At 46.7% G+C, this 13,993-nt stretch overlaps 1 protein-coding gene across 4 annotated transcripts in view; it reads right to left on the bottom strand.

The window, feature by feature from the left end:
* Positions 1-13,704, bottom strand: part of NMT2 (N-myristoyltransferase 2) — a 74,032-nt gene extending 60,328 nt beyond the window's left edge. For all 4 annotated transcript variants that reach the window (XR_007154240.1, XM_047868589.1, XM_047868588.1 and 1 more), the window contains exon 1: positions 13,527-13,704. Coding sequence is in view for 3 of the 4 variants with exons in the window: in XM_047868589.1 (XP_047724545.1) it covers positions 13,527-13,636 (110 nt within the window). In the remaining variant the exon portion in view is untranslated. The remainder of the gene's footprint in view (positions 1-13,526) is intronic.
* Between the last annotated feature and the right edge of the window lie 289 nt (positions 13,705-13,993).

Raw genomic sequence — 13,993 nt, forward strand, 5'->3', positions numbered from 1 at the left:
ATCTTCTCGTCTAACAGAAGAGGAAACTGAAATCCAAAGAGATGAAGGAACCTGGTGAAAGTTGCAAGAAGGGCCAGGACGCGAGTCCAGCCGGTCTGGGCTCCAGAGCCCATGCAATTACTACACCATAACGCCTCTCCTCCATGCATCTCTGCTGGCTGAACATCTTTTTAGATATACACTGGCAATATTTAGGTCTTCGTTTGTCAACTGCCTATTCGTGATCTTTGAACATTTTTTATCAGCCTCTTGGTTTTTCAATGAATTATAACAGATGTTTAGTGCTGTGTGTACGTTATGTTTAGGATGCCAAATCCCATGAATAGATGGAAAGGCACTACAGGGGACAATGCATGAGGAGGTTTGGATGCAGTTTAGGAACGGTACAAGTAACCCACAGGTGCTTAGCAGTGCCCTGCAGACAGAGGAGAATTCGCACCCACAGCTGTGGGAAGTGGGCCAAGGTAGAGTCAAATCCTTTGGGTGCGCTGGCCTCAAGCCTCTCCTCATGCTGGATCGGGACAGCCATCTCCAATGTTGATCATGTGGCCACCCAGTTCAATAATGGATTTGACCCACGGTTCAGATTCAAGAGTCAGTCTGTTCTGGTCAGCGGCTCATTCGTGCAGTTCCAAGAATGACTCCTTTACCCTTTTTCTTCCCGACTGTAACACTCAGTCCAGAGCGAGGTGTCACCACCCTTCCAGCTGCCATCATGTGCTGTGCTATCGCCTGACCTGAAGATTTCAGCCACCTCATCAGTTAGGTGGCTTCGTGCCTTTTTCAGCACATTCCTTCTCCTCATGGGGCTGATAGAGGAAATATATGTCCGAGGCTCTCCAAAGCGGCGTTATCTCCAATCAAGCAGTAAATCACGGACCTGCCTCTGGAAGGCTCAGAGCTCAAAGATGGCCCCCCCAAGTTTATGGCCAGTGAAGGTCAGAGATCATTATAAAGGTCAGCCAAGGGGGCTGCAGTTGGGTAGAGGTCACAGTGGGACTGGCCAACAATGTCAATGTTTACGCAGGTGTTAGCAGGAGGACAGTGACTTCAGTAAGCCCTAGATTCAACCCAGGCCCAGTTGGGGTGGAAGCAGCTGGATGACTCCTTTGCTCGCTCCTGGTCTACCGTTTGCTAAACAATCCCCCCCGCCTTTTTTTTTTTTAATTTTTTTTTCAATGTTTATTTATTTTTGGGACAGAGAGAGACAGAGCATCAACGGGGGAGGGGCAGAGAGAGAGGGAGACACAGAATCGGAAACAGGCTCCAGGCTCCGAGCCATCAGCCCAGAGCCTGACGCGGGGCTCGAACTCACGGACCGCGAGATCGTGACCTGGCTGAAGTCGGACACTTAACCGACTGCGCCACCCAGGCGCCCCTACAATCCCCCTTTTTGAGATATCTGCTTGCTTCCAAATTTTTTAGTCTTTCAACTCTTACCATAATGTAAATGTGGGAAAATGTGTCCTCATTAGCGTTCTCTGGCCATAATCATTTCCTTATTACCAAACAATTCTGGTGCCTACTTCCTATAAAACCCAATTCTGGTAAGAGTTAATGTGAATTATAATAAAATTTTACCAATATGCATTAGCAAGAAACTAGTCTAGTGTGATTTACAGTTTGTGAAGTTAAGGCCTGTCTGCAGACAGTCCAAGATCAGAGTAAGGGAAGAAATATTTAAAATGTAAAATGAAATTTTTAAATATATCTTTTTTTTTTTTCAACGTTTATTTATTTTTGGGACAGAGAGAGACAGAGCATGAACGGGGGAGGGGCAGAGAGAGAGGGAGACACAGAATCGGAAACAGGCTCCAGGCTCTGAGCCACCAGCCCAGAGCCCGACGCGGGGCTCGAACTCGTAAACTGCGAGATCATGACCTGAGCTGAAGTTGGATGCTTAACGGACTAGGCCGCCCAGGCGCCCCACACAGTTTTGTTTTCTACCTCTTTTCTATATCCTAATGCTGATCACGGACCTCATCAAATCTCTCATTACAGAAACATTCCATACGTACATGAAATCCTTGTAGTTACAGAGTGTGGCAAAATATTTTGCTCTCTTCCCCCAGAAAAATCCTGTGAAGAAGTGAGGGGCAAGATCTACACGGCTGTGGAGAGAAAACCCGTGTCTGAAGAGTGATGCGGCTGCCATAGCAACAGGTGAGGCCATCACCTGGAATCACAAAAGTGAACTTGGGAGTTCTAAAGCACAGAAGGCTATGCCAGCCCCAATCCAGAAGGGAGCTAAAGGTCACAGTCCACTTTGGGCTGGTAGAGGAAAGAGACAAGGAAATTTTTTAAAAGCACAGAGGCACCCCAGAGCTCAGAGAAATTAAATTGAGGCTTGGTGACAGAAGTTTCTTGATTTCTGGTTTAATACTAATTTCAATATGCCACACGGCCTCTCTAATGCTTGTTAGCTAAAAAAGACACTAAAATATTCATTAAGAAATATTTTGGAGGGGCGCCTGGGTGGCTCAGTCGGTTGAGTGACCGACTTCGGCAGGTCATGATCTCACGGTTTGTGAGTTCGAGCCCCACGTCAGGCTTGGTGCTGACAGCTCAGAGCCTGGAGCCTGCTTCTGATTCTGTGTCTCCCTCTCTCTCTGCCCCTCCCCTACTCAGGCACTGTCTCTCTCTGCCTCAGAAATAAAAAAACATTAAAAAAAAAAAAAGAAATATTTTGGAGAAGTGATATACATACAAAGATATTAATTTCAGCACTGCTTACTGGCACACACACACACACACAAAAAAAACGGAAACAACCTCATGATCTATTCACAGGGGACAGATTAAATAATGGCACACCTAGTCAATGATACAACATTCAACTTTTTAGCTTTTCTTTCTTTCTTTCTTTCTTTCTTTCTTTCTTTCTTTCTTTCTTTCTAAGAGAGAGTGAGCATGCGGGCAGGGGAGAGGAGCAGAGGAAGGGAGCAGAAAGGGGAGGGGAGAGAGAGAGAAAGTGAGAGAGAATCCTGAGAAGGCTCCATGCTCAGCAGGACCCTGGGATCATGATTCGAGCCGAATTCAAGAGTTGGACGTTCAACCGACTGAGCCACCCTGAGCCACCCAGATGCCCCCAACATACAGCCTTTAAAAAAAAATTTTTTTTAACGTTTTTTTTATTTTTGAGACAGAGAAAGACAGAGCATGAACGGGGGAGGGGCAGAGAGAGCGGAGACACAGAATCGGAAGCCGGCTCCAGGCCCCAAGCCGTCAGCATAGAGCCTGATGCAGGGCTCGAACTCACGGACCGCGAGATCGTGACCTGAGCTGAACTCGGACGCTTCACCGACTGAGCCACCCAGGTGCTCCCATATAGCCTTTTAAAAAAAGAGGTTGGTCAGGGTGCCTGTGTGGGCAGCTCTGTCGGTTGAGTGTCCGACTTCAGCTCAGGGCACAATCTCGCAGTTCGTGAGTTCCAGCCCCGCGTCGGGCTCTGTGCTGACAGCCCGGAGCCTGGAGCCCCTTTCAGATTCTGTGTCTCCCTCTCTCTCTGCCTCTCCCTGATCGTGCTCGCTCTCTCTCTCTCTCTCTTGAAAATAAATAAACTTAAAAAATATTGTTTCAAACAATTAAAAAAGAGCTTGGTCTATGTGCTCCGATACCCGTATTTCAGAGACACACCGTGAAGTGGAAAACCGAGGTGCGGCAGCGGTCCAGCTCGCTACCATCTGCACAGGCACGTGTAAGCACGCACGCGTGCACACGCACACCCGTGTCCCTGTGTATGTTGGACCAGCATACGCCATCGCAAGGACAGGCCACCGGCCGGCAACAGCAGCTGCTCCTGAAGAGGGACACTCAGCTAGGAGAGCGAGACTCCCTTTCCACGGGACACCCTTTTGTGCCTCTTGGATCTCGCAACCATACGCTCAACAACCTATTCAAAATATTCTTTAATTTAACAAATTAAGGTGGATACGGAGCCACAGCTAATACACCAATGCTGCATTTGTTAGCACACGGGTCGGGCTGTGTCGGGTAACGTCCCAAATCCCAGAGCATCCGGCACAGAAGCTCACTTCTCTCTCGGGAGTCTCCGTGTGCCCCACAGGGACGTCCTGTGACAAGAGGGGCCAGGCTCCCTCTACTTTATCCTCTGCCAGCCCCAGGACGTCTGCTGGGTTCACCTGTGACTTCCCATCACACACACCGCGGCCGACGGCAGGGAGGACAGAAACACTCCAGGCGGCAGGAAGGAGACAGAGCTGAGTTGGGAGAAGGGGCCCCCTAGCAGCCGCGGACCGAGAGCCCAAGAGCAGACTGAGTGAACGATGATGAGTCTCCACCGAGTCGTAAGATGGAGAGGCCAGTCGTGTCACAGGACTCAGCGAGGGCTATGATGTTCCCGGGACACCAAATGACAGGAATTTCCAGGACAAGAAGAGTAGATCACATTTTTTAAGATATATACCAAGGAACTGTCTTTTTGCCTAATGATACATTCCGACATTCTCTATTAAAAACGACGTGATGGGGCACCTGGGTGGCTCAGTTAGTTGAACGTCCAACCTCGGCTCAGGTCAAGATCTCACAGTTTGTGAGTTTGAGTCCCGCAACGGGCCCTGTGCTGTTAGCTCAGAGCCTGGAGCCTGTTTCAGATTCTGTGTCTCCCCATCTCTCTGCCCCTCCTCTGCTCATGCTCTGTCTCTCTCTCTCTCAAAAATAAATAAACATTAAAAAAAAATTTAAAAAACAACAACGATGTGCTTTTGCAAAAGCAAGTTTTTTCCAAAGTTTGTTTATTTTTGAGAGAGACAGAGAGAGAATATCCCAAGCAGGCTTTGCACTGTCAGCACAGAGCCCAATGCAGGGCTTGAACTCACAAACTGTGAGATCATGACCTGAGCCAAAACCAAGAGTCCAACTGAGCCACCCAGGCAACCTGTGAACTTCATTTGGAAAAAAAAAAAAAAAAAATCTCTGCTTTCATTGGTTTTTTTCTTCAGTTTCTACAAAATGTTAATCAACACCCAAAGGATAGTAAACAGCAAGTATCCCTCCCCCATGCCCCAAAAACACCAAATGAAGAAATTATGGGCAATTATCATATTAACTGAATCACCATCATTCTTGGAATGTACTACATGAACTTGAACATGAGTGAACGAACACTGCCGTGGGAATAAAGGAGCCCATATTTCCCCAGTGTGTGTGTGTGTGTGTGTGTGTGTGTGTGTGTGTGTTTGATGCAGTAACAGAAACACAATGTGCTCACAAAAGAGAAACTGTACAATTAAAATCCCACCTCTGTTTGGGATGCCTGCTGGGTGATGTGTGCATTGGATCTTCTCCTGTGGCTTGAAGAACTTCCTAACTTACAGGAACCCAAAACACCCACAAAAGCACTACCCTCTCAAGTGTCAAACCAGCCAGGCTGTGGAGCTGGGAACCAGTGTGAACCAGAGGGAACCAGCAGGCTCAAGTGGATTCCTCCAGCAGTGCTGTCCACGGGAGCTGCTCAACACCAGACTCCCGAACACGTTTTGCTTCTTCTGGTAAACTGACTATGGAGGCTTGACCCATCGCAGTGCTGGGAGGCAGAGGGCACCAGGGGAAGGATGCTGGCCTGCAGGAGGCCATGGGGGGGGCAGCTACAGAATTTGGTCCAGAAGGGAGAGGAGATAGCCATGAAACAGGAAGGGAAGAAAAAAGATCTCACTGCAAATTACACGATGCTGTAATTAAAATTAGTCCTTTAACGGGCCTGAAGAGAAATTCAAGAGGGCTCTCTGTAATCAAGCTGCAAAATTTTTTTAAACGAGGAAATGCATTCATTTATTTTTAAACTCACTGACATTTACTGTACTCATTACACTTGAGAAAAGTGACTGAAGAGGTGCTCAGGTTGGTAATCTCTGACCTCCAGGGAGATAAGCGTGAAACACTATCAAACAAATCACTACTTTATTGATTTACGGTCCACGCAGTTTAGTGCACAGGCGAGAGTTTACAGTCACATGGCAAGAGGCCCAACACCTACATCTGAATCTGAAATGTGGCCTGCACAAGTTACATAAACTTGGAAAAGCCCCCTTCTCCTCATCTGTTGCTACAAAGGTTCAACAAGAAAAATGTATACACGAAGTAAGAAGAACATACCAGAAGTTCAAAAAATTAGCAATTATTTTACACACCGGATCCTCTGCAGCACAGAACCCAACAGAGAATTCTACATCTCAAGTCCTTTCAATGAGAATTAGGAGAAAAAAAAAAATCCTTCACATATTCCTAATGCACATAGGGGGAAACTTTTTAAATTAGAAATTAATTTGTCAAGGGGGACTAAGAACCACTGAATCCATTTGATAAATCTTTGTTAGGCCGCCAGTATGTTCAGTGCACCAGATATGGCAAAAATCAGAGCCTGCAAGCACGGCGTCCGTGCCCAGCCTACTGGTGAGCAGACAGGTGGACACACGTTCATGTTCTGCAGACATGTTTGGAGGTGTCAGCCTTGTTTATGATCTCCTTTTCTGAAAAGGACCACAGATCTCACTGTGGCAGGAAGGGCGGTAGGGCCTCTGGCAGGGATTATCACCTTCAGTGGAAACCTTAGCCAGACCTTGAACTTGGAGAAGGAGGCAAAGGTGGGAAGATGTAGAGAACACACTCGGGGAGAGAGGACCCCCAAGAACATGTGCGAAGCCCTGGCCCAGGGACGGGCACGGACAGGAAATCAATCCCTTTGGTGAACAGTGATGTCTGATGGCGAATAAGTTGTTTTCTGCCCTACGCTATAATCAAACCTCTCCCCCTCATTATTCACAAAACCCTCAGTCAATGGTGTGCACAACAGCCTTACCTTAGTGGTTCTTGGGGGCAGGGGATGACAGACAACAAAGTGACCCAGGGTCAAAGGTCTGAGGAGAAAATGGAAAGGAGCCTAAATCATTTGGAGCTAGCGATGGGCAGGCTGAGAACCGTGAAAGCCTCAGGCTCTAAGAAACCGCAATCATCCTGTCTGAGCTTGAGCCACTGTGTTCAGATATTAAAGAAAAGTGTGATTCTAGGATGTAAAAGGATGCAGAAACCCTCAGGTTATAGAAAGATAGGGGAAAAATCCTAGAAACTTCTAGACTAAAAGCAATTCAAAACAAAGAAAGAGTAAGGTTTCCTATACAAGAAAGGGAAGCAGATTGGCAGAGAAATAACATCTGTGCCACTAAATGCCAGATGATAATAAAGCATTTGTGGAGTTTGGAGAAAAATGATTATTACAGAATTACACGCATGCCCAGACTGTGGTTTATGCATGAGGACAAAAGAAAGACATCTCCAGACATACAGGAATTCAGAAAATATATCATCTGCATACTCTAATAAAAAAAAAAAATGAGGGGCACCTGCATGGCCCAGTTGGTTGAGCGTCCAGCTTTGGCTCAGTTCATATTCTTCGCAGTTCGTGAGTTCAAGCCTCGCACGGGGCTCTCAGAGAGCCTGCTTTGGATCCTCTGTCTCCCTCTCTCTGCCCCTTCCCCACTCACTCTGTCTCTCTCAAAATAAATAAATAAACTTAAAAAAAATGAAAAAGTACTCAAAAAAAGAAGGTATGGTTTACAAGGAATAGTGATAAGCAACAAAAAAGGAAAGTCTAAGAAGTTTTTGACAATATTGATGTGAGTATAATGGAATAGTTAAAAAAGTTTTAATGGAATATAAGGGCAAAAATAAAAAAGATACATGGAATTAAAATTCCAGACTACTCCAACAAAACCTAGAACATGTAAAGGAAGGAAAAGTCAAATATCCTATACGTTTTGTCTTGGTAGAATATTTTAGATAATGGTTAATTTTTGACATTGATAGAGAAATACAGATAAAAACATACTTGTTCAAAACTTAAAGATCATTCTCAGAGTTTCGAAGAAAAGTAGGGTATACAGCTAGAAGGAAGAAATGTCGAATATCCAGGGAAGACAACAGAAAAATAAAGAAATATTCTGAGTACCAGAGAAGCTTCAAGAAGTCAAAAGCAGGATATGATCTGAGTTGTCCACAGAAAGGGCCATTTAAATTTAAATTAATTAAAATTAAATAAAATTTAAAATTCAGTTCCTTAGTCACACTAACCACCTTCCAGGTGGCTAGTGACAGCTATTGGACATTCCCATCACTGCAGAAAGTTCTAGCAGACAACACTAATAGTCAGTGAAAAACACAAGGTAACAAATGAGTCCACGTAAAGTTTGATCTCATTTACGTTAAATATGCACTCTTTAATATACATTACAATGTTAGCGGATTAAACTGTCAATAGTGGTTTCTCTAGTAAATAAGATGACCAGGCGCCTTCAACTCTTTATACACTTTATTGTTTGAATTTTTTTTAAGTAGGCTTCAAACCCACTGCAGAGCCCAAAGTGGGACTTGAACTCATGACCCTGAGATCAAGACCTGAGCTGAGATCAAGAGTTGGACACTTAACTAACTGAGCCACCGAGGCACCCCTGCTTGAATTTTTAATACTGCATATTTTACTCTTAAAATGAATAAAAGTCAGAAACATATTTTCAAATACAAGAACAAAAAAAAAAAAAATCAACCAACTTTTTCTTGAACTTGGTACAGAATTTGGTTCCACTCCCTGAGTTAACTAAGCAACGGACTTTTACTCCTATATATTTAGTGTGGACACTTGTGTTAACAAACAACTTCAGCATGATGAAGAGTGTGTCCCATACCTTGATATTTTCCAGAGTTTAGGTAAACTTCTGGAAGAAGTTTGTTCTGAGCCCAAAGTGATATCACATTTCAGATGCAAGTCAGAGCGGACATTTGATGATTTCAGACTGTTACTGGAATTGAGGGAGTTTTTGGGCATAAGCTGTTAACACACCTTTCCATTTAGATCTACACAGTTGATAACAGATCAGATTTCAGAAAGGGCAGCTTTGAATTATCCTACGAAGTTCCCACAGCCGGTCTCGATACACAGATAAAGTCAGAAAGAACAATATACTGTGCAGAGAATAACTTCAATGTCCCCCCTATATGGGGTGTGGGAGAAGACAGGTTACGTTCTTTGTTCTTTGTTCACTCCAAAGATTTAATCTTTACCAAATACCAGACCTTCATTTTTCTAAGGAGAGAAAAAAAAAAGTCTTAAAAATGTCTCAGAATAACCCTCAAATACTACAACTATTTCGTAACTACCTCAGGGAATAATTTGGCCATTCATCTGCCAACAACAGTATATTCATAAATGTTTATGTTACTCCCTAGGTAAATAGTCCTGGTAGCTGCCTCCTATTCCACCACACTGAATATTGAGGAAAACGCTCTTGGTGGGAAGGAGATAAAAGCCATCAATCTGTCTAGGAAAATGTTTTTCTCTTTCCTTTTTTTTTTTTTTTTTTTTTTTGCATTGTGAAAATCGGTGTTGGTAAAGCCAGAAAAGGGATTTGGTTTTGTTGCCGACCTGAACGCTAATTTTATTTGGGGCCAATTGTGTGACAATGCCTCCAACACTGGCCAATAACTATGCTTCGTGTGAGGTGTGGCAGGCCGAGTAAGAGATAATTACCACCACCCAGTGTACTTTACAAATGGGGAAAAGATGCATAAAATGGGGCAAGGACCAGAGGTGCCTGGTGGCTCAATTGGTTAACCGTCCAACTTTCAGCTCAGGTCATGATCTCATGGCAGTGCGCGGGCTCGAGCCCCACACAGAGCTCCATGCTGACAGTGCAGAGCCTGCTTAGGATTCTCTCTCTCCCTCTCTACCCTTCCTGTGTGCACCCTCTCTCTTTCAAAATAAATAAACTAAAAGAAAAAAAAAAAAAAGGGGGGGGCAAGAATGAGAAAATAGTGAAATTTGCCCTGTCCTCAAAGTTTCCCCAAATCCCTTCTGAAGAAAGTAACAGAAACCACCTATGCATCAAACGGAGAGAAGTGTTAAAGGTCCATGAGTATTTACCTAACCTCAAACCCACCTGGGAAAGCTGCACGGGAAGTCACCCTAAAGGGAACCTCTTTAGTAGCAGTCAACCCCAGTAGAACAGAAATGTTCAGTCATCTGAACCCTTTCTAATTATTCACATAGAAAGCTGGACTGAAGTAAAATTTCATCTACTTAGAAAGTCTTTGTTAAGAAAATTACAGTACAGGGGCGCCTGGGTGGCGCAGTCGGTTAAGCGTCCGACTTCAGCCAGGTCACGATCTCGCGGTCCGTGAGTTCGAGCCCCGCGTCGGGCTCTGGGCTGATGGCTCAGAGCCTGGAGCCTGATTCCGATTCTGTGTCTCCCTCTCTCTCTGCCCCTCCCCCGTTCATGCTCTGTCTCTCTCTGTCCCAAAAATAAAAAAATAAAAATAAATAAAAAAAAAAAGAAAATTACAGTACAAACACAATTACTTTAGAACTTCCAATTTGCTTGACAGTTTTCAAGTTCCTTCCATGCTCTTCACAAGGTTACTTCCCCTAATTGTGAGGCATATGTTACAAGGGAGTTATTTAAACAATCTAGGTAATCCTTTATTGGTCTTTTCACAGAGCATAAAACGTTTCATTCATGGGCTTGAAATATTATCCACAAAAGTGCAATGATCTTTTAAGTCCATAAAGAAAATTCCATGAAAATGAAAGAAGACATTTTTTTGGTGCAAAAGAATCTAATTTGGTATTTTCCTTTTATCTAAGGCTCTAGTTGCAACTAATATGTCTAAAACAAGCAGTAAATACATGACAGCTGACCCCTGAACATCGGGGTGTTAGGGTTCTAAATGCCTACGCTGTCAGAAATCTTTGTATACCTTTTGACTCCCCCAAAACTTAACTACTAACGACACAGTGGTGACCAGAAGCCTCACTGATAACATGAGCAGTCAATGAACACCTATTTTGTATATATATTATATACGGTATTCTTGCAATTAAGCCAGCTGGAAAAAAGAAAATGTTATTATGAACATCATAAGGAAGAGACAAAATATTTGCATAGTGTGCTGTATTTATGGAAAAACATCCGTGTATAACCAGACCTGTGCGTTTCAAACCAGTGTTGTTCAAGCGTCAACTGCATACTCAATAGTGGTAGGAAATTAATTCCTTCTGGCCACCAGGATAGTATTTAGTAAATTACTGCTTTGTGTACTGACCCATACCTCGTGGCCTCAAAGCGATAATTCATCATTCTTAAGTAATCTCTACACCCAACGTGGGGCTCGAACTCAAGACCCCCAAATCAAGAGTGGCAGGCTCTACTGACTGAGCCAGCCAGGCGCCGCTTCAACAATTCATCATTAAAACGTAGAGTGTTTACCTACGCATTCCTCCAAAGGCTCCTTATTTGTAATTTAATTTAAACTGGTAGAGAAGGAAGAGGTCAAGCAGAGAAAACCTCTTTTCAAATGTTAACATTTACAAACTGGAGCGATGTAAGAAAAAAATCCAGGTTTCACTGAGCCATACCATCAGTACACAAGTCAAATAAAACACGAGTACCCCCAAATCTGGCACACACCATCGAAATTCAAACCCCCCAAAAAAGCAGTCCAACAAGCCCAGCAACATGAATTTTTACTGCTCTCCTCACATTTAACAGACTACCAAAAAAAAAATCCATTATATCAATCTCTTACCACTAGAAGCTGTTGTATTACCCGTTCTTGGTTAAAATACTTGTCTACTGGGCATCCCTACATTTCGAGTAACTGTGCTAATATATGCTATGTGAATGTACAAGACTGAAAACCTCTGAAGGGGACAGAGAGATGCCTCTGGGTGCCGATCCGGGAAATTCACACAGCCAAGGAAGCCACGGCTTCCCAGATCAGTGGACACACAGATAAATAATTCTCTGTAGCATGGACGTTCTGGACTGCGTAGGCAAGGAGGTACAGATCAAACCTTCCAAAGACTTAATAACAGAAATTACAGCGGAGAAGAGAAAAGTCCAGGGTCTCCTCAGAAAGATAATGGACAGGTGCTGAAGTTATTGGGGTAACCCGTCCCATGTGCACCTGGGCCCATTCTAGCACTAATGCTATTGTCTCAAAAGCAAATTTATATTTAGCTAGCTATCACAGGCACATTTCTATCACTGCATAAACAGAACTCAGGCTCAGATATCTGTAAGAATTTCCTTTCCTCTTAAAAAAAAGAAATTCTAGACTTGAATTGTAACATTCGGTACTTGGAGGCGCCACCCAAGAATTCATTACAAAAAAAAAAAAGCGACTTGCAAATGGGAGAAAGATTTAGTCAGCTTTTCTTTTTCTTGATCTCTTTTAATATTTTCTAACACCTTAAAAGCTCAGTAAAAGTTCTTTTCTTAAACAAATCTCCAAGCAGACGTTAAACAGAATGCAAATGCTTTACACTTTAAATCGTCAATCACTGAAAGAATCCTCTCCATGAACTGAATAAATAAGCCATCTGTGTCTAAGGCCTCCCTATCATGTTTTCAAGCTGACCCACTTCTTCAGTCACCACGGTTTGCAAAATCTCACATCCAAGGGGCGGCAGGAAGTGCTCGGTACCAGCGCAGTGTGAAGCCGACGGGGTAAAAGGGTAATGCAAACACCACCTTTAAGGACACCAGTCTTATTTAAAATGACCGCCTCCCCCCTCCCAGACTCTAAAAACAGAACTTCAATACCCTTAACCGGAAGCAATCTTTTCTCCAAAGCGAGAGCAAATCTAGTCTGCGGGGGAGAAAGGGGAGCCGGCCAGTGAAAAGGAATCAGAGGAAACCTGATCGGGTGCTAAAATCCTTGGTGCCTCTGGCTTTGGAGATCAAACACCGCTTTGCAAGCAGGATCTGTTCAGACCAGCGGGAGCTGGCCCCCAAGCGTGAGCCCAAATCAGCGGACCGGACCTGCTTTACGGAGCTTTGCAGGCACGCCGGGCAGTGGCAAACCCGCGGGCAGTGGCAAACCCGCGCGTCCGCGGGGGCTCTCCGCGCGGGGCGGGAGGGGACAGCGGCCGCGAAGCACAACTTTCCGCAGTTCCGCGCCTCCAGCGAGCAACCGACCCGGCGCAAATGTCAAACCACTGCCCCCCCCCCCCGCCCCCATCAGCTCCTCTTTTTTTTTTTTTTTTTTTCTGGAGGTGGTGGCGGCTGGGGGAGGGGTGGGAAGGTCTAGAAGGACTTAAGAAGAGGATGACAAGGAACAGAAGGGGACGACTTCCCACAAACGGGGCCGCCACAAAGGGACGGGGACCGCGCCTCCCCTAGGTCCCGCCGAGTCGCACACCGGCCAGGACCGCACGTCGCACCCGCGGGCCGGGGCCGGGCTCAGGAGGCGGCGGGGACGAGCAGGGGCCGGCCGGCCCCGCGGCAGGTGACAGCGGCGTCGCCGGTCCCCGCACGGGGGGCCCGCGCCTCCCCGCCCACCCCGGGCCTCGCCTCCGCCGCGCCGCCCGCGAGCCCCCGGGAGCCGGACCTCAGCGGGCCTGGGGACCTCCCGCCCCCTCAGAGCGGCCCCGGCCCCGCCCGCGCCCCCGGACCCGGCGTCCGGGCGCAGCCCGCGCCGCGCGCTGTCCTCGCGCCCCGTGCCGCCCGCGCGCCTACCCTTTGGCGTGCTCCGTCTCCTCCTCATTGTCCCCGTCTATCCCGCACGTGTCCTGGTCGTCCAGCTCCAGGCTCTGCTGGCTGGCCGCAGACTCGCTGTCCTCCGCCATCGCGGCGGCGCGGGCTGGGGAGGCGGCGCTCGGGGCCGCGGGCGTGGGGGGCCGGCGCGGCGGCGTCGCCAGCAGCTCCCCCTAGTGCCGCCCGCCGTCTCCTCCGAGCCAGGAGCCGGGGCGCCGCGCCCACCAGCCCCGCCCGGCCTGGGCCCGCCCACCGCGGCGGGGGCGGGGAGGGGTGGGCACGCCTCGCGGCGCCTGGGGCGGGGGGGAGGGGCCGAGGCGGAGACGGGCTGCGCGGGGTGGTCGCGAGCCCCGAGGAGGGCGCGGGCGCCGAGCCCCTGGAACCCGAGCCCGCTCCGCCCCTCATCTCTGCCGCAACACGCAGACTCCCAAATCCGTGGGTCTTCGTTT

The sequence above is a fragment of the Prionailurus viverrinus genome, chromosome B4 (assembly GCF_022837055.1).
Source record: "Prionailurus viverrinus isolate Anna chromosome B4, UM_Priviv_1.0, whole genome shotgun sequence".
NCBI lineage: Eukaryota > Metazoa > Chordata > Mammalia > Carnivora > Felidae > Prionailurus > Prionailurus viverrinus.